Genomic DNA, 24,550 nt, shown 5'->3' with positions numbered 1-24,550 from the left:
ATCTAAGGTCATCAGCAAGGCCACTTGTTTTCACAAACTCTCGGGGTCATTTCTCAGGTCATTTTGGAATCAAACATTAAACCTTTCCAAGGTTATCATCATGGGCATCTGAGGAAGAAGAGGCCATGAGAATGAATTTGTTGCAGAGGCCTTTCTTTTATTTTATTTTTTTAAGTTTACTTATTTATTTTGAGAGACAGAGACAGAGAGAGTGAGCAGGGAGAAGGGCAAAGCAAGAGGAGAGAGAGAATCGCAAGCAGGCTCTATGCTGTCAGTACACAGCCGGACACGGGGACGCGGGACTAGAAATCATGAACGGGGAGATCGTGACCTGAGCCAAAACCAAGAGTTGGACGCTTAACTGACTGAGCCACCCAGGCGCCCCAACAGAGGCCTTTCATTTACATCACCTCCTCTTACCAGAGCAACACCACATAGGAAGGACCTAGATTTTAAATATATATAACACTGTCTTCTTTTTGTATGTGCAACCACATTCCTAGAAAGCTCTGAGAGATCAGGTTATTCTTTTTTAGTACCCTGACCAGCTCCTCCAGAGGCTGGCCAATTGTGGAAGCTCAATAAATGTTTACTGACTGAAGGAACTAAATAAAACCTTGAAAGCTTGAGATTGTCCCCAGATGTCAGTTGATGTTTCATTATGATTCTCACTCTCACTCACCATTCATTTAGCCTTTGTTATGTACTTAAATTAAATTACAATAAGCTGAATGCTTATACTGTGCTAGACGTTGGCACAAAAGTATGAAAGACACATCTCTTGTCTCTGCTCGCAGTCTGATGGTCATGGCTGGCAAATGAAGCCAAAGTCACATTAACGGCCAGATTAGAGGGGCCCCCAGGAGGCTGTGAGTGCAAGGGAAGGGTGTCATGCAGGGGTGTGTCACTGTGAAAGTGATCACCGAAGCTGCAGGTGCTCTGAGGGAGGAGGCCAGCCGGGCCAACACACGGCTGGGGAACCACGGTTTTCAGGGACCCCTCTTTCAAGGCAGTGGCCTCAAGCCTTACAAGTTTATATTCAGAGAAAATGACAATTTGTGGAAAAACGTTTTGTGAGGAAGGCTTGAGGCATAAAATTACTTTCCCAAGGTACTTGATAATAAGAATCACCTGGATACTTGTTAGGTACAAGGATGACCCAGCTCCTTCCCTACAAATTCTGGTTCATCAGATATTGGTTGGGTTCCAGGTATTTGTCTTTGTTTTTTGCTTTTTAAAGGACATTTCACAAGATTCCTACCATCAGGGAAAGGATGAAACCGTTGTCAACCATGATTGTATTGAACAAAGTATGATCCTTCTCCGAGTCCCTGTTTTCCCACCTCACAGATGCTGTTCAGTCCTCATTTTCCTGATTCTCTATGACATTGGATATTGACAATCATTTCCGTGTCCTTGAAGCGCTTTTGTCATCTTCCAAAACAGCACACTTCTGTGGCCTCCCTTCTGCCTCATTCGTGGCCTCCTTCTCTTCCCACCAACTCCTCTCTTCCTTAGGTTTCATCCGCAGCCCCCTTTTCTGATTCTAGACCCCCTGTGGGTGGTCTCATGAGCTCCTCTGGTTCACTTGCTATCTACGTGCAAGAATTATGAATCTGTGCCTTCATCCTGCCCATTCTTTGAATTCCAGGCCCGTTTCTCCAAGTGACAGCTGGACATGACCTTATCCCGGAATGTCCCCAAAGCACCTTCAACTAAATATGTCTAAAACTGAGTTCCCTACCTCCACAGCAGTTTCCTATTAGATTACTCTACCAGATGTCCAACCCTGTTCCAATCTCTTCTCCTGCCAGTATGTATTCCATCATGCAGCCAGAACCTCTTACCAGTGTATAAATATGATCCTGTTAATCCTCAACTCAAAAACCTTCACCAGCTCTCCTGTCCTCACAAGCATGAGATATAGGACCCCCATGATCTGGCCCTAGAGCGCTTCGCCATTTTCTTTCCCAGACACCCTAGCCTACCTAGGTGGATCCCAAAGCCTTCCGCAGGGACCCTGATCACAGTCCTCTCCTAGTGAGCTTCTTGCTGCACCAAGGACATCCACTTCATGCTTGCTCTCTCCAGAAGGCCCCATCCCTACAGTTCCTCTGCCTGGCTAACTCCTGTTTGTACCTCTGGCCTCAGTTTAGATTGAATGCCCTTGAGCAATCTTCCCTAATCCCTGACTAGCCATTCAGCCCTGTGCTCCCGTACAGCCAGCATCAGCCCAGGCAGATATCCCCTCCACCATATTGTCATGAGCCCTTTATGCAGTTCTATTCTGCACTGCCTCATATGTTTCTTGAGGCCGGGGATCCACACAGGATATGATACTTTGAACCTAATTAAGACTTAATAAAATAGACCTTTTCTTCTCTTTCTCTAACACTCAAAAGATGAAGAGTTGTATGTAAATTCATTGTGCTGTTTTTATACTCAGTGCCTTAAATACATAATAAAAGGAATAATGAAGAGCCTTAATGTCATAGTAGCTTTACTAGGCTTACAGAATTAATTGAGGAGGAAAGGATGTTTTTTAATATCCCAGTTAACATGACACTTGCCGATGACTGAGGATGAGTCACTTAGCCATCAAAGTATTTTGTTAAAATGTAACATTTGTTGTGTTTGTGAGTGTTGTATAGTTCACAGGGCAATATTTCTTTCCTCCTCAATTAATTCTGTAAGGCAGTTCTTACTACCCTAATATTTCAGCCTTTAATTCCCAGAGAGGTCCCTTGCCTTGGACAGTGACAAATAATTAAGTAGAAAAGTAGTAGCTAACAAATTACAGAATCAAATACTGTCCTGGAATCTCCACACTTCCTGTTCTTTAGTTTTATAGACCAAACAGGCATCCATGTTTTTGATAACCTATAGTGTGCTTAGCCCTTTGTACCTGTTGAATTTTATCAATTGAGCACATGCTGCTAATGTTAATTAATTCATGCCGATAATATTGAATGTTCTTAGGACATTACTTTAACAATATTAAGATATTATTTTAATCATTATTTTAATCACATGAGTGTTTTCCATGGATGAGTAAGATGGCTGTGCTTCCGTATTGTTCAGCGAACCATTGGCTATGGAGAACAGTTGGAAATGAGTGGACATATCACCTGATTGATAAACATACATGGAGTCTACACCCAAGCTGTAGTCACTGCCTTCCCTCTTTACACCTGCCCCCTCCCCCCACAAGATCATATCTCAGTAGCGGCCCTGTCATCTTCTCAAGGCTCTGGCTCCCAAGCCAGAAACCTGGGAGGCATTCTTATGGCTCCTCCTTTACCCCACCCATCACCACCTCCAAGCCAACCAGCCAACAACTCCAGCTAGTTTTACGACCCATCTCAAATCTGTGACTCATCCCCGTCTCTGCTCCACTGCCCTAGTTTGGGCTCTGGTCATGCTCTCCTGGCAGCACATGTAAGCTGGTCTCCTTACCTCTCATTGAAGGTGATGTACCTCCATTCTTCAGTCATACTTATTTCAACAAATGAAAGTCTTTCCTGAAGATATTCCCTGGGAAGTCTTGGCTCTCTATTTTCTTTTTGTTTTTGTTTTTGTTTTAATTTTTTTTTAACGTTTATTTATTATTGAGAGACAGAGAGAGACAGAGCATGGGCAGGGGAGAGGCAGAGAGAGGAGGAGACACAGAATCTGAAGCAGGCTCCAGGCTCCGAGCTGTCAGCGCAGAGCCGGATGCGGGGCTCGAAGTCACGAACTGTGAGATCATGAGCTGAGCCGAAGTCGGATGCCCAACCAACTGAGCCACCCGGGCGCCCCTTGGCTCTCTATTTTCTGCACAAGGTGTTCATAGGCCATAGCATGGTTTAAAAAAGGTCCATAAAAGTTCAGCACCCAGCTGCATCTTGAGCCTCATTTGCTGCTGCAGCTCACTGTGTTCAACTCCAGAATTTCTAGTTGTTTGTGATCATCTGTCCCTACCATGCCACCTCATGCTTTCCTGCCTTTTCTTATACATCCTTTACCTGTAATATGCTTCTCATCTTTCTTGGCCTGGCTGGCTTTATGCATCTTTCAAGGCTTCGCTCAGGCAGTGTCTCTTCCAGGAAATGTTCTGGAAGTTCCACATTGGCCAAGGACCCCCTCTGGGTATTCTCATAGAAGCCTGTTCCCATCTATAGTTGAGCCACTACTATGCTGTATTAACATATCCTGGTTATGTATCTTTCTGCCATGTGAGATATCTCCACACATACACACATAGGGCAATGCCCTGTGTGTGCTGGGAACTCCATCAAACTCTGCTGAACTGAGTAAGTCGAGTTGCCGCATTGTGTGGATGTTATGCCGTATTATGTATTTTTGTCCTCATTTCTGATTTTTATGTTTTCAGGTGTCACTGTTCAACTCTGTATTTTTGATTTCTTGGGCTTTTGCTCTGCCATACGCCAAGCTACGCCGTCTGGCTTCAAGTGTCTGCACCGTCTGGACGTGTGTGATCATCGTCTGCAAAATGTTGTACCAGCTGCAAACCATTAAGCCTGAGAACTTTTCTGTTAACTGTTCCTTGGTGAGCCTCAAAGAGAGGGGAATCTTCTTGACTGGGGCTTAGGGAAGCGAGGCGGCTATTGGGAAACCCATACCCCCAGGCACATTCTGCCTGGCCTTCCAGTCACCTCAGCCATGTTGGATATGTTCTGACCCTTCTTCTCTTCTCATGCTAAGTAAGATCTTCCCCCTGAAGTGGATCTTTCCCTCCCTGTCCCCACCAGGTCCCTTTGCTGGAAGCTGAAGGAGAAATTTTTAACCCCATGTTCTCTTCTTTTCAGCCAAATGAAAACCAAACGAATATACCCATCCACCAGTTGAACAAGTCTCAACTCTACAGCACTCCTATTGACCCAACAGAATGGGTCGGCCTGAGGAAATCTTCCCCTCTGCTCGTCTACCTGAGGGTAAGGCCTCCGTCATGCTTCGCTTGTGCCTCTGCACAGTTAATGCCTGAGATCCTCTGCCTTGAGACCTCTGATACCACATTTGAGAGGAAGCTAACCTTTTTATGTGACATTTGGGGTCACCTTTAAAACAAATGACTAAGCATGGCCATCAGTGTTGCATTGTACCAAACAGAAATTGATCAAGTAGTTTGAAATTGATTGAATAAAGTATAACAAATGTAATATTCACTGGAATATGATGTAAAAGATTGTAGATTGATACTGTGAGATGTTGAACGATGTCCAAAATATATTAACTTTTTTTTAAAAAAAAAAGCAAATTTCAATACACCATATGCATCGTATGATCTCTTCTAGATGCAAAGAAAAACATTGAGTGAAATATACCAAATTGTATATAGTGGTTATTTCTGAGAAGCAGCTGTAGATTTATGAGTAATTTTTGCTGTCTGAATTCTATGTCTCTATAATGTTTAATGAAAGACATGTATTATATTTAAAGGGAATACAATTTTAAACAACATATCTTTGAAAAGAAACTTGCAACCAGTCCTAACAAACAGAATGAAAGCAGTATATACTTTAGACTGTTCCTATTTTAGTTTGATTGGATGATCTGAGCAGTCTTCCTAACACACTGACGGAAACACTTAAAAAAAAAAAAAAAGCATTTATACTCAATGCCTGGAATTTTTAAATGTACAAGGCATCCCGTTTTTGTGTGTAGCTTTCTCTTCTCATATGACAGACATCATGTGCAGCAAATGCTCTCCACCATCAAGACCTATCATAAGGGTAAAAGGAGCTGGTATTTGAAAAGAGCAATCAGAACAGTGTCTGGCCACATAAGCTTCCATAAATGTTAACGACTTTCAGTATGATTCTGATTACTTTGTCATAAGGAGCATGCTTGTCAGTGTGCAGCTCTCTCTAGCCAGATTTCCGAGGTGTTAAAAGATTTCTGCTCCAGCTTTAGTGTGTTTCCCAGATGGCCCTGTACTGTTTTGCACCTTTACTTGCAAACGAGGTGGACCACCCTCCCCAGGCAACCGCTCACTGCATCTTCCTATGGGTAGTGTACTTTTCCAGAAACAGGTATGAGCATCACCAGCCCTCTGTCTAGAGTTTCTAGATCCTAGTATCATGGGAATCACCCTGATTGGCAGAATGCACATAACTCCACCTCATTACCGTACCATAGGGAAAATGAACTTTGAACCCAAGGCTTTTATAGAGGGGGGATTTTATAAAGCATTGTTCTTCTAGACACCACGAATGGGAAAAGAAATAATATGTTGTGGGGATTGTTTAAAATTACCCAGCTCAAGCGTTTGGCTTCGCACAATTGTGTTTTCTTGCTTTGTAGAATAATCTGCTGATGCTGGCCATTCTGGCCTTTGAGGTTACAATTTACCGCCATCAGGAATACTATCGAGGTCGAAACAACCTCATGGCCCCTGTGTCTAAAACCATCTTTCATGACATTACAAGACTCCATCTAGATGATGGACTTATTAATTGTGCCAAATATTTCATAAATTACTTCTTCTACAAGTTTGGTCTGGAGGTGAGTTTCTTTGCTGACATATATTTTTTTCTGTTTTCTGTGAAAATCCCAATCGCTGTTTTTGGCCAGTTGGCCACTGGAGCTTACTTGTACACCTCCATGCTGTGATGACTGTCTTCTTCAGATCAGCAGAAAGAGATTCTCCTAAAGGGTTAACCTGGCCTGGCTGAAAGTTTTCTGAGACCAAGGCCAGTGCTCCATACTCTGGAGCCATGAACTTGGCCCCTCTGGATCTCTGTAGCCTTACAGATGCATGAATACCACTTTGTCATTTTAACTGGTTTCTTTAATGTGTTATAAATCTCTTTGTGTTCTTTGCATTCTTTCTGAAAGTTTAACTTGAGCCAAAATGAACTGCTTTGACCTGAAAGGGTTGCGGTAGGTGCCTGTCTCTTAACGGAGCACATTTGGAACATGAAGAGATCATAGCTGTATTCTCTTCACAGTGTGAAGCGGTTCTTGCTAACAGTGATGTAGTCAGTCTTTCCCTTGGCAGTAATTTATATGCTATTTCGGTCTTCATGCTGAAAGACACCCCAAAGAGGCAAGACTTGGTGAACGTGTATAGACAGACCTACCCTCAGGAATGCAGGTCTCTGAGGCACCTGCCCAGGGCTGACAGGTGACACCACTCCCCTTCTCTGTAAATCCGATTGTTTTTTGTTTTTTGTTTTTTGGTTTTGTTTTGTTTTTTTTTTTCTTCTTTTCATCCTTATACAGACCTGTTTCCTAATGTCAGTTAATGTAATCGGTCAGCGAATGGATTTCTATGCCATGATTCACGCCTGCTGGCTAATCGCTGTCTTGTATCGGCGCAGAAGAAAGGCCATTGCTGAGATCTGGCCCAAGTACTGCTGCTTCCTGGCATGCATCATCACCTTCCAGTATTTCATCTGCATCGGCGTCCCTCCGGCTCCTTGCAGGGGTGAGTGGGCTCTCCCCAGGAGCCCGCCGCTCTTGTAATCAGCCCTTATGTTGTGGACAGTTGGGGCGAGGGTAGTGAAGAAGCGTATTGATTTTGCTCTTTACCACTTCCCTCCCTGCAGATTACCCGTGGAGATTCAAGGGTGCTAGCTTCAACGACAACATCATAAAGTGGCTGTACTTCCCAGACTTCATCGTGCGGCCCAACCCCGTGTTTCTTGTCTGTAAGTGTTGCAGCCCCGGGGCCACGGAGCACTGGGGTTTGGTTTTCTCTTTGTGAAGTCTTCTTCGTGTGTTATTCATTAGTGCCCCCCCCCTTCTTCCACTGCACTTTGCGATCATGTAAAAGCTTGTCTTGATGCATTAATATCACAGGTCCTTAATGGCTTCTACTTGCCCTATTACATTTGCAAAATTAATAAATAAACATTGGAAATACCATATCCACTTCCATGATTTTACCGCCCCCCACACACACACCCAGTCTCCAGCGCCACCCCCCAACCCCGCACACACACCACCACTCCTCCGCCTTCCAGTAGGCAGACCACAGAGGGAAGCCTTGTATTTTGTGAGGTGGGTTATTTCAGGCCGCTAGAACAGACAGACCAAAGCTGAAACTGAGAGGGTAGAAGCCAGGAAGATGCTACCCAAACTGCAGTTGCTCTGGTGCCGGGCTGTAGCCCCTGGCCCTTCCAAGGGCAGGCTGATGGTCCCAAGGTTGGAGCAGCCCCACCTAAGATGAGAGGGTCACCTACAGAGGGACCGTGCTGCCTACTCACACTCAGGTTGAACATAAAGTACGACGAAGCCACTGGTGCTGGAGGCTGCCAGCCTGTAACTGGCCATGATCTTCACCTGAGCTCCCTGCCTTCGTTGCCGTGTCCACTCCGGAAAGGGTCTGGTTACAAGTACAATGGGGGATCCCATAGAAGATGAAGAAAACCGGAAGTACCTGCCTCTACCATAAGTAAAAAGATAAAGATGGAGAAGTGTACTCGAGTGGCCTCCTCAAAATTCTGGTGGGAGATAAATGCAAGTAAACATCATCCCATAAGCAAGTCCTAAGACTAGTGATTATCACCTGATACTCATACCCACCAATGTGTAAACAAAATCCAGGCTCCCCTGTGTCTGTGCCCCCCTCTTGCATCTTCCATGGTGGGTAAGGTGGGACTTGGCCCCAAGATGAGAATCCAAGGAGAACTGCACATTGGGAACTTTGGGAGTGCAACTCACTCGGGATCTGGGGAGCCACTCCTGCCGTGTGGGGACTGTTTCCTATATCATGGAAACCCGGATGAGGAGAAGGTGACTCAGTGATCTCTCTGTCCTGCCAGATGACTTCATGCTGCTCCTGTGCGCCTCCTTGCAAAGGCAGATCTTTGAGGATGAAAACAAGGCTGCAGTGCGCATCATGGCAGGGGACAACGTGGAGATCTGCATGAACCTCGACGCGGCCTCCTTCAGCCAGCACAACCCCGTGCCAGATTTCATTCACTGCAGGTGAGGGTGGCTGTGCGGGTCGAAAGCCATTTTGCATGTGTGTTTCACTTGGAAGACGTACCGCGGCTCACGGTCCCTTCTCCCCGTTCTTGGGAAACTGGGCACCTACCTGTACATGCCAAGCTCATAAATGCAGAGGGTTTGGCGATCGGGAGACTGGGTCTCAGAATTACAGTTCTGCTTCAGCTTTCCTCGGCATGACCCACACACGTCCCCTCTGTTTCCCTCCGCTTCGTCACACGCAAACTGACTGGTGCCCATGATACTGCTTCCTGGTGCTCCAGCAGAGACCCTCTGCTCTTGTCCACTGTCCCCCATCTTTATCTTCTGTTCCAACTCCTCTTCATCCCTTGTCCATCCTGATCCCCTATTCCTCAGCTTTGTCCCCTGTCCTTCTTCCCCTTCCTGGCCCCCCATAGCCAGTGGGCTCCATGGGAACCACAGTGTGTCCTGTGCTGGCACCCCCCCCTTATGTGCCATCTCCTCGGGTGTGCGGCTTCCCCCCGGCAGCACCTCCTCTGTCCTCCGCCATCCTCTGCAGTCTGGTGGCAGCCGATCTGGGCAGCCTGATAGTCCCCTCTGCAGAGTGTGTGTCTGAACCTGATGAAATTTCTCACTACGTATTCCTTCTGTGTTCTCTGGGTTCCCAAGTCCTCATGCTTTTTTCGCCTGATGCCACTTTGTGGCGGGCATCCCACTGCCTCCAGAGTCAACTCTCACAGTCCAGCTCCACCCCTGTGGTCGGGGATCTGACAGGCTGGCGGGATGTTCTATGCCTCCTCGCTAGCTGTGTGCCCTTGGACTTGCCGATCCTCACTAACTAGCATCCACCCTCCAGTTCTGCTGTCAGGGCCCCGGGGAGGCTGTGCATCAGCGCCACGTGGAAATCAGTCTTGTTCAAGCCAGCGTGCCTCTCCTCACCTGAGATTTGCTCCCTAGCTTCTGACTCCCAGAGTATCGTGTTTGCATGGGATTGTTATTTGAAGAATCTAAACCTGTTCCACCCCCAGTCTAAGATATAGGCAACTTAGGGCAAAGTCCACTTCTAACTTACTTTTCGTGTACATGCCTGCCCCCCATCCATACCGATAGTCTTTGGCCTATTATGCACATAGCAATGTTAATAACAGCGGTAACTGAGTGATTGCAGAGTGCCAGTCTCTGTTCCAGGTGCTTTACATGGATGAAGCCATCTGACCCTAACGACCACCTATGAGATACTGTTATTGCCATTTTGTGGATCAGGAATCTGAGCAAGGATCTGAAGCCAGTCAACCCAGCTCCAGTACCTGGGAGCTGAGGCCCTTCTGCGGCCTAAGAGCTCAGCATATACTGAACAAACCAATAAGTGAATTTGCTTTAAAATGATAAGCTATGTAGGGGCGCCTGGGTGGCTCAGTCAGTTAAGCATCTGACTGTTGATTATGGCTCAGGTCATGATCTCACGGTTTGTGAGTTCAAGCCCCGTGTCGGGCTCTGCACTGATTGGGATTCTCTCTCTCCCTCTCTCTCTCTGCCTCTCCCCAGCTCGTGCTCTCTCTCTCTCAAAAAAAAATAATAAATATAAATAAATAAATAAATAAATAAATAAAATAATCAGCTATGTAGACCTATAGATTCCTTCTAGGAATAATGTATCATACTACACACAAATATAAGCTAGGACTTCCACTTTCTACCTCTTCTCTGTGATACTAAGGGGAAAAAAAATCAGTGCAGCTCATCTTTTTCCCTATTTTTTTTTATTTATTTATTTTTTTTCAACGTTTATTTATTTTTGGGACAGAGAGAGACAGAGCATGAACGGGGGAGGGGCAGAGAGAGAGGGAGACACAGAATCAGAAACAGGCTCCAGGCTCTGAGCCATCAGCCCAGAGCCCGACGCGGGGCTCCAACTCACGGACCGCGATATCGTGACCTGGCTGAAGTCGGACGCCCAACCGACTGCGCCACCCAGGCGCCCCTCTTTTTCCCTATTTTAAAGGGAAAAAGACATGTATTCAACTCTACAGTGCACTTATGAAAAGCCTAAAACGTCAACAAGATAACGCTTGTGCACCACTGATTTTTAAAGTGATATCTTTTCAAGATGGAATTATTTCAAGCTTTTAGTTCTGTTTCCCAATTAGGGCTGCCGGACAAGTACGCGTCAGGGAGTGACCCACCACAAAGCACAGTCATGAGCTGGAAGCTAGCAAGCACTTGGCGGTCGGGGGCACCGTGGAGTCCCACCCACCCTCTCCGTGGGCACGTGCTCGGCAGCTCTGGAAAGGAGCCTCTTAACCTCATGACATGCCACCATGGCTCATTCATGTGCTCCAGGGCCCATGAGGCTCCTCTTCAGGGCACCTTGACTAGACTTTTCCATATGGCCCTCACAAGCTTGGTCTTAATGATACCTGAGACTAAAGCAGGTGAGTGCTGAGGAGTGGAGGCCAGGACCCCTGGAGCAAGAATGAGAAGCACCTGCAGGCAAGGAAGGGAAATCCATGGAAAGCACACGGTGCACTACCACACACGTTTCTGTACACACACACGCTCACACCCAGAATGCCAGCAGGCTGATTCTGCTGACTCCAGAGCGCACACACGTACACACACACACCAGAAGGCCCTGTGGGCCTTCCCATGTTACCCCTCGTCTGAATCATTAATTTCACCTGCAGTGCTCCCGGGATCCTGACATATACTGACATGTTATTCATTCTCCTTTGGGTAGGAAGGTAAAGAAGAGTGAAATAGATCTGAGATGAACATTTCAGGAAACAATTTTAAAGGATTGAGTGTTTTAGTCCCCAAAGGGTCAAGTTCAAAAGGTTGCTTATGTGACAGTGTACTTTTAGGAACGATGTTCTCTAATGATGCTAGGTAGTGGAGTCCAGATTTTATCAAGAAATTACTTGTTAACTCTTACAAAATCACAGCTCATTCATCAAATAACTGACCCACAATTGGTTCTACTATACATTTGCCCTTACCTGGGAAGAGAAACAGCTAAAGCAAAACATCCAAGTTAAAGAAGCTCTAATTAAACAAACAGATGGGTCTTGGCCTGTGGGTACCACTTCCCTCAGCTGTCAGTGACCCATGCTCCGAAGCTCCCAGCAGCTGCCATTTATTGCACAGTGAGTGACCTACAGGCTGCCTCACCTTTCATCAGGAAGGTCACAGGGAAAATTACTCCCCAAAAAGGAATCTTGACGCCATCCAAAGACACAGTGTTGGACAGAGCCTACAAGCCTCACCATGACCGTGTACGCTTTGTGAGAATTACTACTCATCTGCAGGGACAGACTCCCATCTCCAGTAAGACCTTCGGGTAGAACACGGATTCGTTTTATCTATTAATGTTTAGTTCATTGAAAGTGAATCCATTCTTCCCTGTTCTCTTGCTTCAGAAGGCATCTGTATCTTAGAATTTCTTCTAACATATAATTAATTTTTCATGCCTCCCACAGGAAGATAGGGAGGAATTTTGAGTACTCCAGTAATAGGTGGAAAATCCTGCTGTTTGTGGGAAATTTGGCCCAAATAAGATACTAACAAGTATTTGCGCAGCTTACCTCTTCGTCTCTTACTAACTGGGCAAGAATTTCCTACAGACCTGGCAGTGTTGAATGAAAGATGAATACCGAGCTCACGGCCTGCCTTGCTTACAAGAGAGTCAAATGAGTAATATGAACTCCTACCCTCATTAAAGCAGAATCTCTCGACTTAGTTTTTTTGTGTGTTTGTATCGTTGCCCTTTGATGGTTCGGTTTTGTTTTCCAGATCATACTTAGACATGTCCAAAGTGATCATCTTCAGCTACCTCTTCTGGTTTGTCCTCACAATCATCTTCATCACGGGGACAACCAGGATCAGCATCTTTTGCATGGGTTACTTGGTGGCCTGCTTCTATTTCCTGCTCTTTGGGGGTGATTTGCTGCTGAAACCCATCAGGAGCATCCTGCGCTATTGGGACTGGCTGATTGCATACAACGTTTTTGTGATTACGATGAAAAACATATTATCAGTAAGTGCCTCCCACTGTATAACACATTTGTGGTTTCAGCACAAGAGTAAACAATCCATTCAGTGGTTATTAAAAGCCCAATTGCCAGTCACCCTGCTCTCTTAAAAGCCCCAAATGAGATGCTGCAAGGTCAGCATCTCAAGGTCACATGACAAGAGGATGTGTATTTGCATCCTAAAATGTACTTTTCAGTTAAAATCCCCTTTCTTCTGAGGGATAATTTATCACCATTCACACTTTGTGCTACAAAATGGCTCTTTCATGAGCTGAATTAGTCACTGAATCTCTTCCAAAGGCATATCATGTTGGCTTGCCTAGAAAGCATTATGGAAGTACAAAATAAAATGAGCGTAGTTCTCTGTAACACTGTAGGGTGGCGAATGAGACAGAATGGGCTATTAAATGCACATTTCGTGTACCCATGAGATGTAAACACACAGGAGAATGCAACTTTGTGGTTACCTCTGGGCAGAAGGGTCCTGATTAGGGCTCAGCTAAGCCAGTAGAGGGTTGAGGCAAAACAGATGTCCTTCCTCTGCAAAATTTAGTTGCTCTGCTATTAAATATCCATGTTTCAGGGTACAACTTGTCCCTTGGCCTGGTAGGTAACTTAGACTGCCCGCTAGTAATCCTAGAATTGCATCAAATATTTTGGCTCACAGAACAGCTTTTAAGTTACTTACTTGTTTCACGAAATTAAACGGCAACCTTGCACGAGCTGAATGAGTTAATATATCGCTAGCTGGCCTAAGTCAAAGCGAATCCTTGTGTCCACTACTCTCTAGTAGTGATAGTGCATTAGAAGAGACGTGATGTGAGAATTTCCTGCTTCTCACCTTCCTGGCTACTTAAAGATGAGCTCGCCGGGCAAGTCTATGAAGGCATTTAAATTTTTTTTGACAGAGGTACTGCTGTGTATAGAGGTCTTGGAAAGCCAAGTGTAGGTTGCCATGAATATGTATTCAAGTCATTTACTTTGTCTAAGACCACTGAAATTTTGTCTAAGACCAGTTGGTAGTAAAAGTGACTTTTATGCAGCAATTTTACCCCACTGATCTTTATTTACGTTTGGGGTAGTATTGAAAGCTCTTGGAGAGGGTACGAGACAGGACTGCAGAGTAACATTTTATTTAACAGCCAGTGTGATGGGGAGGGATCTGTTGCCAGAGGCCGATTCCTACAACCACTCCTGAAAATGGTGTAGCTACGAAGTCCATTCATTCATTCATTCATTCTGTAAACCTATATTGCAGACTTGTTCTTTGCTAGACATTACTTTTCTCCTGAAGAACTAGGTACAGTATTGCCTTCAAGTTTTACCCTAATGAACTCACACTCTGAAAGGGAAAACAAACCTACTTATTAGTTATTATAATTTGGTCTGTTAATGCTAATCATCACGACATCTTCGGAAAACCAGAACAAGAAAAAGGAGTGACTCATACCTTGCTTAAGTAAGTTGGGAGCTGACTTTCCAGACGCGATGCCATTTGAACCTGTCAGAGACTTGAAAACCAGAATCAAGGGTGTCCAGGGAGGCAAAGGGAAGAGGAGATTCCCAACCTAGAGAACCCAAATGAAAGCATGACCGTGGAGGACATGTATCATCACATGGAAAGCGTGTTCCAATGGGCATGGCCACTCAAGCTGGGTAACTGCCAGTTTGCAAGCAAATTCTAATGACATTTTCCTACCTCACATATCCCCAGGAAATACACACAATTCAGTCATCACCTTTATGTTTTGGCTGGCAATGATTGTTTGTTTAAACTCCTTCCCCCTCAAGATGTGAACTTAACATGCATCATTGTTATGAGACAACTACATGCCAATCAACAAAGAATAATCCTTTTCCCAGAGAATTGGCCAAAAAAGGCTCAGAATACGTACTCTTTTCCTATTCTAAGAACTGAACCATGCAGCTGATGTTTGTAATGATCTTCTGGCAAACAGCATAGGTGTAATTTGTCCGATCTTGTGGGAAAGTGACTGTACCAAAGTCAAAGTCTCGGGGGTCATTGCTCACCCATTTGATATCACAGAGTTCATCTTGTTCCTGCAATAGTCCAAGATTTTCTCTGTGAAAAGACAGAGGCTTCTAAGTGCTAAAATCATCACACTAAAGACTCTTCCTTTACTCATGGGATTTATCTTCCCCCAGGCAACTATGGTACTTCTAAAGCATCAAATGCATTGCCCCATGGTGACTGAAATTTATGTACCACAGGTTACCTCTGGAATCATTAGCACAGAGACTTCATGAATTCTTGCACTTACGGAGATCACAAGACACCAACCTCTTTTTCTGGGTGCAGGGTTTCACAGTTTGCCACTCCCGTTTGTTTTTCAGATAGGAGCGTGTGGATACATTGAAAAATTGGTTCAAAATAGTTGCTGGTTGATCCAGGCGTTCAGCCTGGCCTGTACAGTCAAAGGCTATAAAATGCGTAAGTATGAAAAGCAAATTTGGAAGTGGGAGGGCAGGGAAGGAAGAACAGTTGTATTGTTCTAATGTTAAAATCGGGCCAAAGGGGCACCTGGGTGGCTCCATTGAGCTTTCAACTCTTGATTTCGGCTCAGGTCATGATCCCAGGGTTGTAGGATTGAGCCCTATGTACTTAAGATTCTTTCTCTCCTTCTGCCTCTCTCACCACTTGTGTTCTCTCTTTCTCTCTCTCTCTCTCCCTCTCTCTCTCTCTCTCTCAAATAAATAAAATGAGGGGCGCCTGGGTGGCTGAGTTGGTTAAGTGTCCAACTTCAGCTCAGGTCATGATCTCACGGTTCGTGACTTTGAGCCTCAGGTTAGGCTCTGTGCTGACAGCCCAGAGCCTGGAGCCTACTTCAGATCCTGGGTCTCCCTCTCTCTCTGCCCCTCCTCGACTTGCATGCACATGCGTACACATTCTCTCTCTCTCTCCCTCTCTCTCTCTCTCTCAAAAATAAACAAACACTAAAAAAAAACTTATTTTAAATAAAGTAAATAAAATGAAAAAACAAAACAGAAAAAAAGAGGTCAATTCCCTTTCTAGATGGAGGCTATAGGACTGTAGTACATTATGACTCTATTGTCCATACCATGAAGTGCCCCTATTCTAGACATGTTTAGTCATGTTCTGGAAACGTACAAGACCTGGCAGGTCTGGGGATTCTATGTGGCCTGTAATAATTCCCCAAACTTCTTTGAGTTACATTAGGAAGGGTTACAGAAGTCCATAGACCTGTGGTGTTTGCAGCTAGATTCTTGGGTAGTCAGAGTACCTCTGACTTCCAGATTTTTCTCTCCTCAGGAAGCTCAGGGAACCTCAAAATCAGGAAGGCAACTAGAAGAACCTCCACGGTTTCTGCAGTTAGACTCCCAGGGCAGAGGCAGAAGTTTCCATTCCCATCCTTTGCCTCTTGTTACCAGAACCCAGGACAAAACCACACTTGGTCCTCCATGGTGCCCGAAATGGGGGCTACTTGACCACGGCACTCTCTCCACTGTGGCTTCCAATCCAGGCTACCCTTTGCCCAGGATGAAGAGCAACTGGGAATTTGTTTTGATTTAGGATAAGATATCTGTTGATAACCTCTTTTTCTAACCGACCATACTGTGTTAACTGCTCTTCTGGTTATACTCGGATTACCATTCCCAGAATAGCCGGGGCTTTTTGTTTTGTTTTCTGTTTGTTTATTTGTTCATATCAGAGCATTGCCTCTGGCATCGGGACATAGAGACATTATTTCTCCATGGCCCTTGTTCAGGGAGAAAGAAACCTCTCTCTCCCAGAGAGAGAAGTCCTGAAGAGGCACCCTTGGTGAAGAGTCCTGTCTGTGCCTTACACTGTTACTTGTGGTCAGTCTTACAAATCAATGTTGACATTGGAGTTGAAATGTGTATCTTTGCTTGTAAATAAATCCATCCATAAGTAAGTCCATGCATCAGAATATTGTTCTGAGGCTTGTTCCCAAGCCTGATTATGCCACAGATATTATAAAATAACAATGAAAATGGATGCTAATTTTAATTTGTTTTTTTTTTCTACTTTTTGACCCCAGCTGATGATGATTCCTCATGTAAACTCCCCAGTGGTGAAGCAGGAATTATTTGGGACAGCATATGTTTTGCCTTCCTCCTACTGCAGAGAAGAGTTTTCATGAGTTACTATTTCCTACACGTTGTGGCTGATATAAAAGCTTCACAGATCCTGGCATCAAGGTGGGTCAGGCCATGAAATCAAGTGGTTTCCCTTTAAGTATCTGTCTGGAAGTAATATTGCACTGTGCTCTTGTCTGAGCTTGCCTGTAGAACCTGCAATAAGTTAAGAAACCCCTTCTGGAGAAACCAATCCAAGAAGGGTTTAGCACAAGGCCTTGAAAACCTAAACTAGAAGAGTAACAAGAAAGTCTTTGGTACCAAGTCACCCTTACAAAGATCTGGGATGCTACGAGAGGTCAAAGACAGACTGGTCATCTAGAGCCCTCTGGGCACAGACCACCTCACTGGGCATCGCTCATTTTGGCCTCAGGAAGAGCAGAAACACAGACCGTGTTGATCTCTATAGAGACTAGTCCACATTCCCCCTCTCTGGCTCTGGCCTAAAAACGGAGAAAAGCACACTTATGTATTATTTTTCAGATTTAGGTTGAGAAGGAGTGTGATAGATACTGAAGCTCATTCTAAACCTTCCTATCCATCTTTTCTTATCTTTTCCTTCCCTTCAACCTCTTTTCCCCAACAACCTGATTTTCTCTTTTAACAAGAGGTCACCGGGCCACACTACCTTCTTCTTCCTAGACTCTACCCTTCTTCCAGTTTTTGCCCCAATCTTGTAGCTTTAAGGGGAAAGACTGGGAAGAAAGGTAGGTATTAAAGGCAATGCCTAGACAGCTCTGCCCATGTCAGGGACACCAGCCTTGCTGATTCCATCAGACCCATGGTGCTAAATAATCTGATAATCATCAGCTTGTCTCATATGGAATTTCCAGAATCTATCATTTTGATTTGTGTTTTAGATTAACACACTTCTGTTTATACCACCAGTGCTCTTAGAGACTATTCCTTCCCTCTGCCAGGATAAACAAAATGTTTATTTCAGAAGCCATTTGTAGGGAAGCAGTTCCTGGCCTTTGTTCACTAACTTGGAGCCCAGTAGAAAGAATTTTCAGTAGGGGACCTACATTTACTCTGAGGAGCTTTGTGTCACCATGGGCCCTCACTATGTACATGAACAGGGACTTCATTTTCTGCACAATATTGGCCCTAGAATTTACCATTGTAATTGTTTTTCTAACACCCAGCATATCAGTTTCATTAGAGCACAATGTCTTGTCCTTTTTTATTTCTTTTTGTTTCTTTTTCTTTTGGGGGGCTCATCCAAGATATTTTATCCTAATAGAAATTTTATTTACTTGTAGAGCAACTGGTATTTGTGCTGATAAATACATCTTTTTTTTTTTTTTTTTTTGGCTTTTCCTAAACATTTGGTCTTTAGACATCCAGATCATAATAGTAAGCCGGTATTTTTCCCTCAAAGTTATCACAGTTATTTAGAAAGCCATATTCCTCATGTTATAGAAACTGATGGCTTTGGTTCAGAGTACAGCTCATGCTTGTTCAAGAAGAGCCATGTCTTAACAAGCGTTGAATTCACAACGGAATTTCCAAAGAAAAGATATTCATTCATTTATTGATTTGTCCACAGCCTACTGTGTTACAAGGAGGCAGATGGTTGGCCTTCCCCTCACAGAGCTTGTAGCCTTGTGGGGAGAAGGACACATCAACAGGCAGTCACAATGCCATGTGACTAGTGTGATGGTAGGAGAGAAGCCGTGGGGATTATATCAAGGGTACATAAACACCTGCAAATGGCAGGAACCACGGCAGCCTTCCATTCTAAGCTGCACCCTGAGGGATGAACAGGAGGTAGGGGAGGAAGGCCGGGGACACAGCCCAAGTGAAGTTACCAGGGGAAGTTTTCATGAAGAAACCCTGAGAAGCTCAGCATGGTTGAAAAACAGAAATTTGAAGGTGAAGATAATGATGACAAATAAGCTGGAGAGATAGGGAGACGTCCAATTATCAGGGGCCTGAGAAACCATGTTTATGACTTTAAAAGTAATACCACAGATAATAAGAAGCAAAGGAATGGTGTGGCCTTAATGATGTTTTAGGAGCTCACTCTGCTTGTGGCGTGTACTCAGGACCATGGGCAAAGGGACCGGTTAGGTGGCTTCTCTGCTGATCCAGAAGAGAGACAATGGCTCAGACCAGGATGGGATAAACTAGGAAGATATTTAAGAGTAAAATCGGCACAACTGGAAAGTTGGAAGGAAGGGAGGTGCAGCTGGAAAGGAGAGGGTAGAGGATGATATGCCCAGGGTTCTGGTTGAAGCAAATGGTGGTACCATTCCCAAATGTAGAGATGCCAAGAAGCTCTAGACTTGGGAGAACACTGACCACAGACCTGAGTTGTTGGGTTGGTGAGCTTGTAAAACCAAACCCATTGGCAAGTCCAGTGGGAGGACAGGTATGGAGGTGGGAGTAGACTCGAGGGGCCTCATGACCCATAGGGGATTAGAGCAGGTGAGTGGTTGGAGGGAATGTGAATGAGAAGAGGGCCCTGGGGAGCATCCACACTTAAGAGATGGGCAGAGAAGACCAGCAACTCTGATCCAGAAAGGAGAAAAGGAAGCTAAGAGAGCATGGTGCCCTTGGAGTCCGAGAAAGGCTGTTTCAAAACAGATGTTCAGCAGACAGAATGTACAAACACAAGACTGAAAATTGAACACGGAAATTGGTGACCTCAACACCTGGGCACCAGAGCCAAACATGGGAGAGCTGAGGTTGAAGGGAAAGGCTTAGGGACAGTGACTGGGTGATATTCATGCACGGACATAGAAGACTATGAGTGTGCGCGGGTTTTTATTTGCTAAGATTAGCAGGATGTGAGCATGTTGGCATGCTTGTGAGGAAGACTCAGTGGCAGTGAGAAGGCTGAGGATGCAGAAATGGAGCAATAAGGGAAGGATGGAGCCACTCTGGCTGCAGGGATGGGAAGGGACTTGTGCACAGGCAGACCGTAGGCGACAGTGTCACCTTTCCCACTGTCACTGCAGGAAAGAGTTTCCGCAGGCTAGGTGGGAGGCAGCTGAGCAAACTATTGCCTCATGACTTACGTTCTCTCGGGAAGTAGGAAACAAGGAGTGAAGAGCCCTTGACAGAAGTCTAGATTCCAGAAAAGTAGAAGGGGTTTTAAATAGCTGCTGTAGGGAAGAATTCCGAGGGCGCATGAGGAGTCAGCAGATAACGTGCCCGGTCACGCCTGTCCTGCACCTCTGACCACAGCCCCAGCACAGGGCTGGCACACCACTGGGTTCCTGCTGACTTGGGATTTACCAAGCGGATATGATCAGATGACAGTGGAACCAGAGTTGAAGATATTAAGAGAGGTTGATGAAATAGATCTAGGAGGACCCAAAGTTGGCTTGAAAAGTGAGAACAGGCAGAGGGATTGGAAGGAGGGAAGCAGAGAGGCAAAGAGGCAGGAGACAGAACGTGCCCGTGATGGAGCTTGAACTCCAGCTTCGCCTATTTCCTTAGCCCAACTCACTCCATACCTGCTTCTGCTCATTGAGTAGGAAAGTAATCTGAACTCACTCCTCCTTGCAAATGGTCCCTCATGGGGCAACTATATATAATAAGGTCAGGTGAGTAATGCTTCGCTAAGATACGAGGTTCAGTGGGACAGGTTTGAAGGGATGCATTCTTTTCAATGTCTTGAAAAACACAAACCATTTTTTTGTTTTGTTTTGTTTTGTTTTGTTTTGTTTTGTTTTGTTTTACTGACCTTCTGTGGTTGTGAGCAGGCCCACTCCCTCCCGAGCGTGGCTGTGCCGTGTTCATCCACTGGGAAGGGGCCTCTACACGGGCTCTTGAGACTCCCACTGCCAGCCAGAAGAATCCAGTTAATGACTTAAAAAGAAATGTTTTCTAATCCTCATAATCATTTTCAGGGGAAGGTAAGTAAAAAGGATAGAAATACTGATTTTTTTCTCTATTTCTGATTTTTCTTTAGAGGGGCTGAACTTTTCCAGGCCACAATTGTAAAGGCCGTAAAGGCAAGAATTGAGGAAGAGAAAAAATCAATGGATCAACTGAAGAGGCAGTAAGGAGGCTTTATTTCACTCTTCTCCTTTCCTTTTAATTTTGGTTTGCCTGATCCTGTTGGGCTGGCTCTCCACTCCCAGGTACCCTTAATCCCCTGAAAAACCCATTTGTGTTAACTTTTACAACTTCTGGGTATTTGCTCTGTGTCATGGCAGTAGCTTATGCTCCCTGGACTGAAAATGGAAATAATTTAAAAGAAAGATGGCTGCAGCATGGTAGAAAGGGGAGCCATGTTGGATAAGACCAATGTCAAGTCTTGGTTCAGCTGCTTACTCTGGCGCCATGAGCACATGGTTCAGATTCTCTGAATTTCAACTTCCTGTTGAAATTAGGGCTCACAATCATATCTGGGTTTTTATAAAGATGAAAAGAGTTCATGAATGAGACAGGGCCTTTGCTAGTACCATTGAGGTGGAGCAAATGTTCATTATATCTGTGGATTAAAGGAATAAATACAGAGTCCTAGCTTTGGAAGGATCTCTAAAGATAGTGTGATACAGTCTCTTTGGGAAGAAACTGTTGACCCATGACATTAGATGACTTAAAATCCCCAACAAACTAGAGGCAGTACTAGAAATACAACCCCCGTTTCCCTGTGTTCGCTTCAAGAGCTTGTTTTCTGCTGCAGCGTTCTGGGGAAGTCGAGTAAGGGACTGACTCCACTCAAGAGCTTTGAGAATTTCTTTTTAAAATTAATTAGTTAATTTTTAAATGATCCCTTGAAAAGAATTTTCTTGGAGTGAAATTTTCAGCAGTAAATGTCACTTCCGAGGATCAGTAGCTCTTCATTTGAGGGGCAGGTTTAAGAGCTGATGGCCACGGAATTCAAAACCTAGCCACTTTCTCCAGGAAAGTGGAGACTCCATCAGCCCACCAGGAAAATCCCCCAAGTTTGCTGAGACTACTTAATTCCCTTATGACCTCATTTCCCAGCTCCTTTCCCCATGCAAAAATGTTTGCTAGCATAATTTACACCATCCCATTGCCTGGCTTATTCCGCAATTGATGATATGAGTTACATAAGGTGTCATATAAACAGTTATGGTATAACTGTTGCCATTGTGGTCTCTAGTCATCAGGTCAGAGAAATAATAAATTTGGACCCACATGTAGAATGAGTTCCTAATTACCCATAGGGGAAACCTGTTACTATCATTCACTTTACTGAATATTTTCCATTTGCTTTAAGAATGCATCCTCTTAAGTGACAGAAAGTCAGAATATAAAAGAAGGTAGGTAATGATCATTGCCAAAGAGAAGCTAAAAGTGCTGTATAAGTTGCAGGAAGCAGAAATCAGCTTAAAAACTTGAGCAACATATCCAGAATTTTAAGAAACTTAAGAACTGAAACACCGCAGGAGGACAGGTCTGGGAAACAGAGTTCAGCACTGCAGTTTCTGAATAGTTGGACTTCCCAATTAAGCAGACAAAATAAAAGGCTCTAACTCAGTAATTAAAGATGCAATAATACATTTTTCCAGAACCAATAGGAGATTAGATTTGAGATAGAGAAGAGTCACGTGGTCTGATAGAATACTTAAGAGCATCTGAAGAGCAACATGCTTTTTACAAAATAGTCCTCACACTTACATACCTTTTCATTTGATTTTCACCACTATGTGAGATACACAGGTATCAATTTTTAAAAATTGCAAAATCTGGAAGAATAAAGGACTTCCATTTCATCATCTAGTGTGTTCAAATGCCTTTGGTACAAGGTGTAGGTGGACATAAAGCACTGTGTACCAAACTTTACCATAATTGTGATCATATTATTAAGACCAGCATCTATGTAGAGCAAAATAACAGGGAGATGTGGGGAGACACATATATATACATACATATGTGTATACATACATATACACATATATGTGTGTGTAGACATGTATCTATTGTCCCCCAAGAAGATGCTTGTTGCCAATAAAAAAAAAAAACATTCAAAAGTCCCAAATACTGACCACTTTGTGATTTTACCCACATACATACAAGTGGAAACCCAAACGGATCATGTGGTAACTGTGGGTGTGTTCTTGGCATTGCTGCTGCTACTTTATCTTATAGGATGGATCGCATCAAAGCCAGGCAACAGAAATACAAAAAGGGTAAGGAGAGGATGCTGAGCTTGACCCAGGAATCAGGGGAAGGCCAAGACATCCAAAAACTCTCTGAAGAGGATGACGAAAGTATGTCGAGACGTTTCCCTCTTGTTCAAGTAGCTTGGCATTGAATAATAGCATGACAAGGGCTAGGGCTGTAAAATAACATTACTTTTACTCTGCCGGTATTATGCATGTTTGTATCTTTTTTTTAACTCAGCAAGTTTTACCTTCTGATTGTGAGTGGGATACATGTGTTTATTTCACAAAGTACATATGTAATGACTCCGTGACTTTATGAGTATCTCTTCTTCAGCACAATGACTTTAATCAACACATAGCCTAGCTGCTGTCTCACAGAGATGTGTTTCTGAAGAAAATGAGAATTAATTTGCTTAATTTATTCCTTTCGGGAAAATATTTTAGATATTTTAGGGACACAGTCTATTGTTGTCTTTGATTTCTATAAATGTTATACAAAAATGAAATATGTATGCATATTTTATGTGGTATCTGAATAATGGTAGTTAAGTATCCTTCAATTATTGTCTGTTCCAATGAAGTCTAAAATGAAATATACATTATTCTATCTGCAGTATATCTGCAGATTTACTATATCCAATTAAGTTTAAAAGGTCTTCTAATAGAAGTTTGCATGCTTTTCTATTTGAAGGGGAATGGCAAAATAATACATGGTGTTTTCCAGTATATAGCACCTATTTAATAACCAATAAATTTGTATTTTTCCAACCATGCATGAAAATAATCACAAGGAAACTCCTGGTTATTGGAATATATGCATCTTCACAAATTATCTGCCACTATATTGTTTTATAAAGTTTAGGTGATGCTTCTTTTCTGTTAATTCACCGGAAAATTCAATGTGCGATGCCTTTTTGAGAGCTAACCTTCCTTTTTATATTTCTTTATATGCACTCTATTACTAAAAAGAAAGCAAAAATGTGGCATAATGTTCATAGAACACTTAGTATTTGCCTTGTGAAATCGCCTGCTCATGCGTGCAAACATTTCAGATTTGATATAGTTTCTTTCCCTGACGTCTGATGTACTTTTGCAACTTACCTAGATTTTGACATTTGAGTTGTTAAAGCGTGGTTTTCAAAATTTGTTTTCTCACTTCATAAGAATTAATATTTGGACATATTTTATTTTAGGAGAAGCAGACAAACAGAAAGCCAAGGGCAAAAAAAAGCAGTGGTGGCGGCCTTGGGTTGATCATGCTTCCAGTAGGTTTTCTTGATCCTCTTACAATTTCATCGATTCTAACCCTTATATCCTTGACCAGAATTCAGGCGTCCCCATGACCTGTGTGTTCCATGCATGGTTTGATCCTTG

General features: G+C 43.9%; 1 protein-coding gene across 18 annotated transcripts in view; it reads left to right on the top strand.

Annotated features, from left to right (window-relative positions):
* Window positions 1-24,550, top strand: part of PIEZO2 (piezo type mechanosensitive ion channel component 2) — a 472,860-nt gene that overhangs the window by 382,240 nt on the left and 66,070 nt on the right. For all 18 annotated transcript variants that reach the window (XM_045458723.1, XM_045458719.1, XM_045458722.1 and 15 more), the window contains 12 exons: window positions 4,373-4,549; window positions 4,809-4,934; window positions 6,304-6,504; window positions 7,225-7,429; window positions 7,551-7,652; window positions 8,769-8,934; window positions 12,706-12,949; window positions 15,300-15,396; window positions 16,988-17,147; window positions 21,007-21,096; window positions 23,160-23,281; window positions 24,370-24,441. In XM_045458723.1, the coding sequence (XP_045314679.1) occupies window positions 4,373-4,549; window positions 4,809-4,934; window positions 6,304-6,504; window positions 7,225-7,429; window positions 7,551-7,652; window positions 8,769-8,934; window positions 12,706-12,949; window positions 15,300-15,396; window positions 16,988-17,147; window positions 21,007-21,096; window positions 23,160-23,281; window positions 24,370-24,441 (1,762 nt within the window). The remainder of the gene's footprint in view (window positions 1-4,372; window positions 4,550-4,808; window positions 4,935-6,303; window positions 6,505-7,224; window positions 7,430-7,550; window positions 7,653-8,768; window positions 8,935-12,705; window positions 12,950-15,299; window positions 15,397-16,987; window positions 17,148-21,006; window positions 21,097-23,159; window positions 23,282-24,369; window positions 24,442-24,550) is intronic.

The sequence above is a fragment of the Leopardus geoffroyi genome, chromosome D3 (assembly GCF_018350155.1).
Source record: "Leopardus geoffroyi isolate Oge1 chromosome D3, O.geoffroyi_Oge1_pat1.0, whole genome shotgun sequence".
Lineage (NCBI taxonomy): Eukaryota > Metazoa > Chordata > Mammalia > Carnivora > Felidae > Leopardus > Leopardus geoffroyi.
Note: the sequence above shows the minus strand (reverse complement) of the source record. Positions and strands in the feature narration are given on the sequence as shown.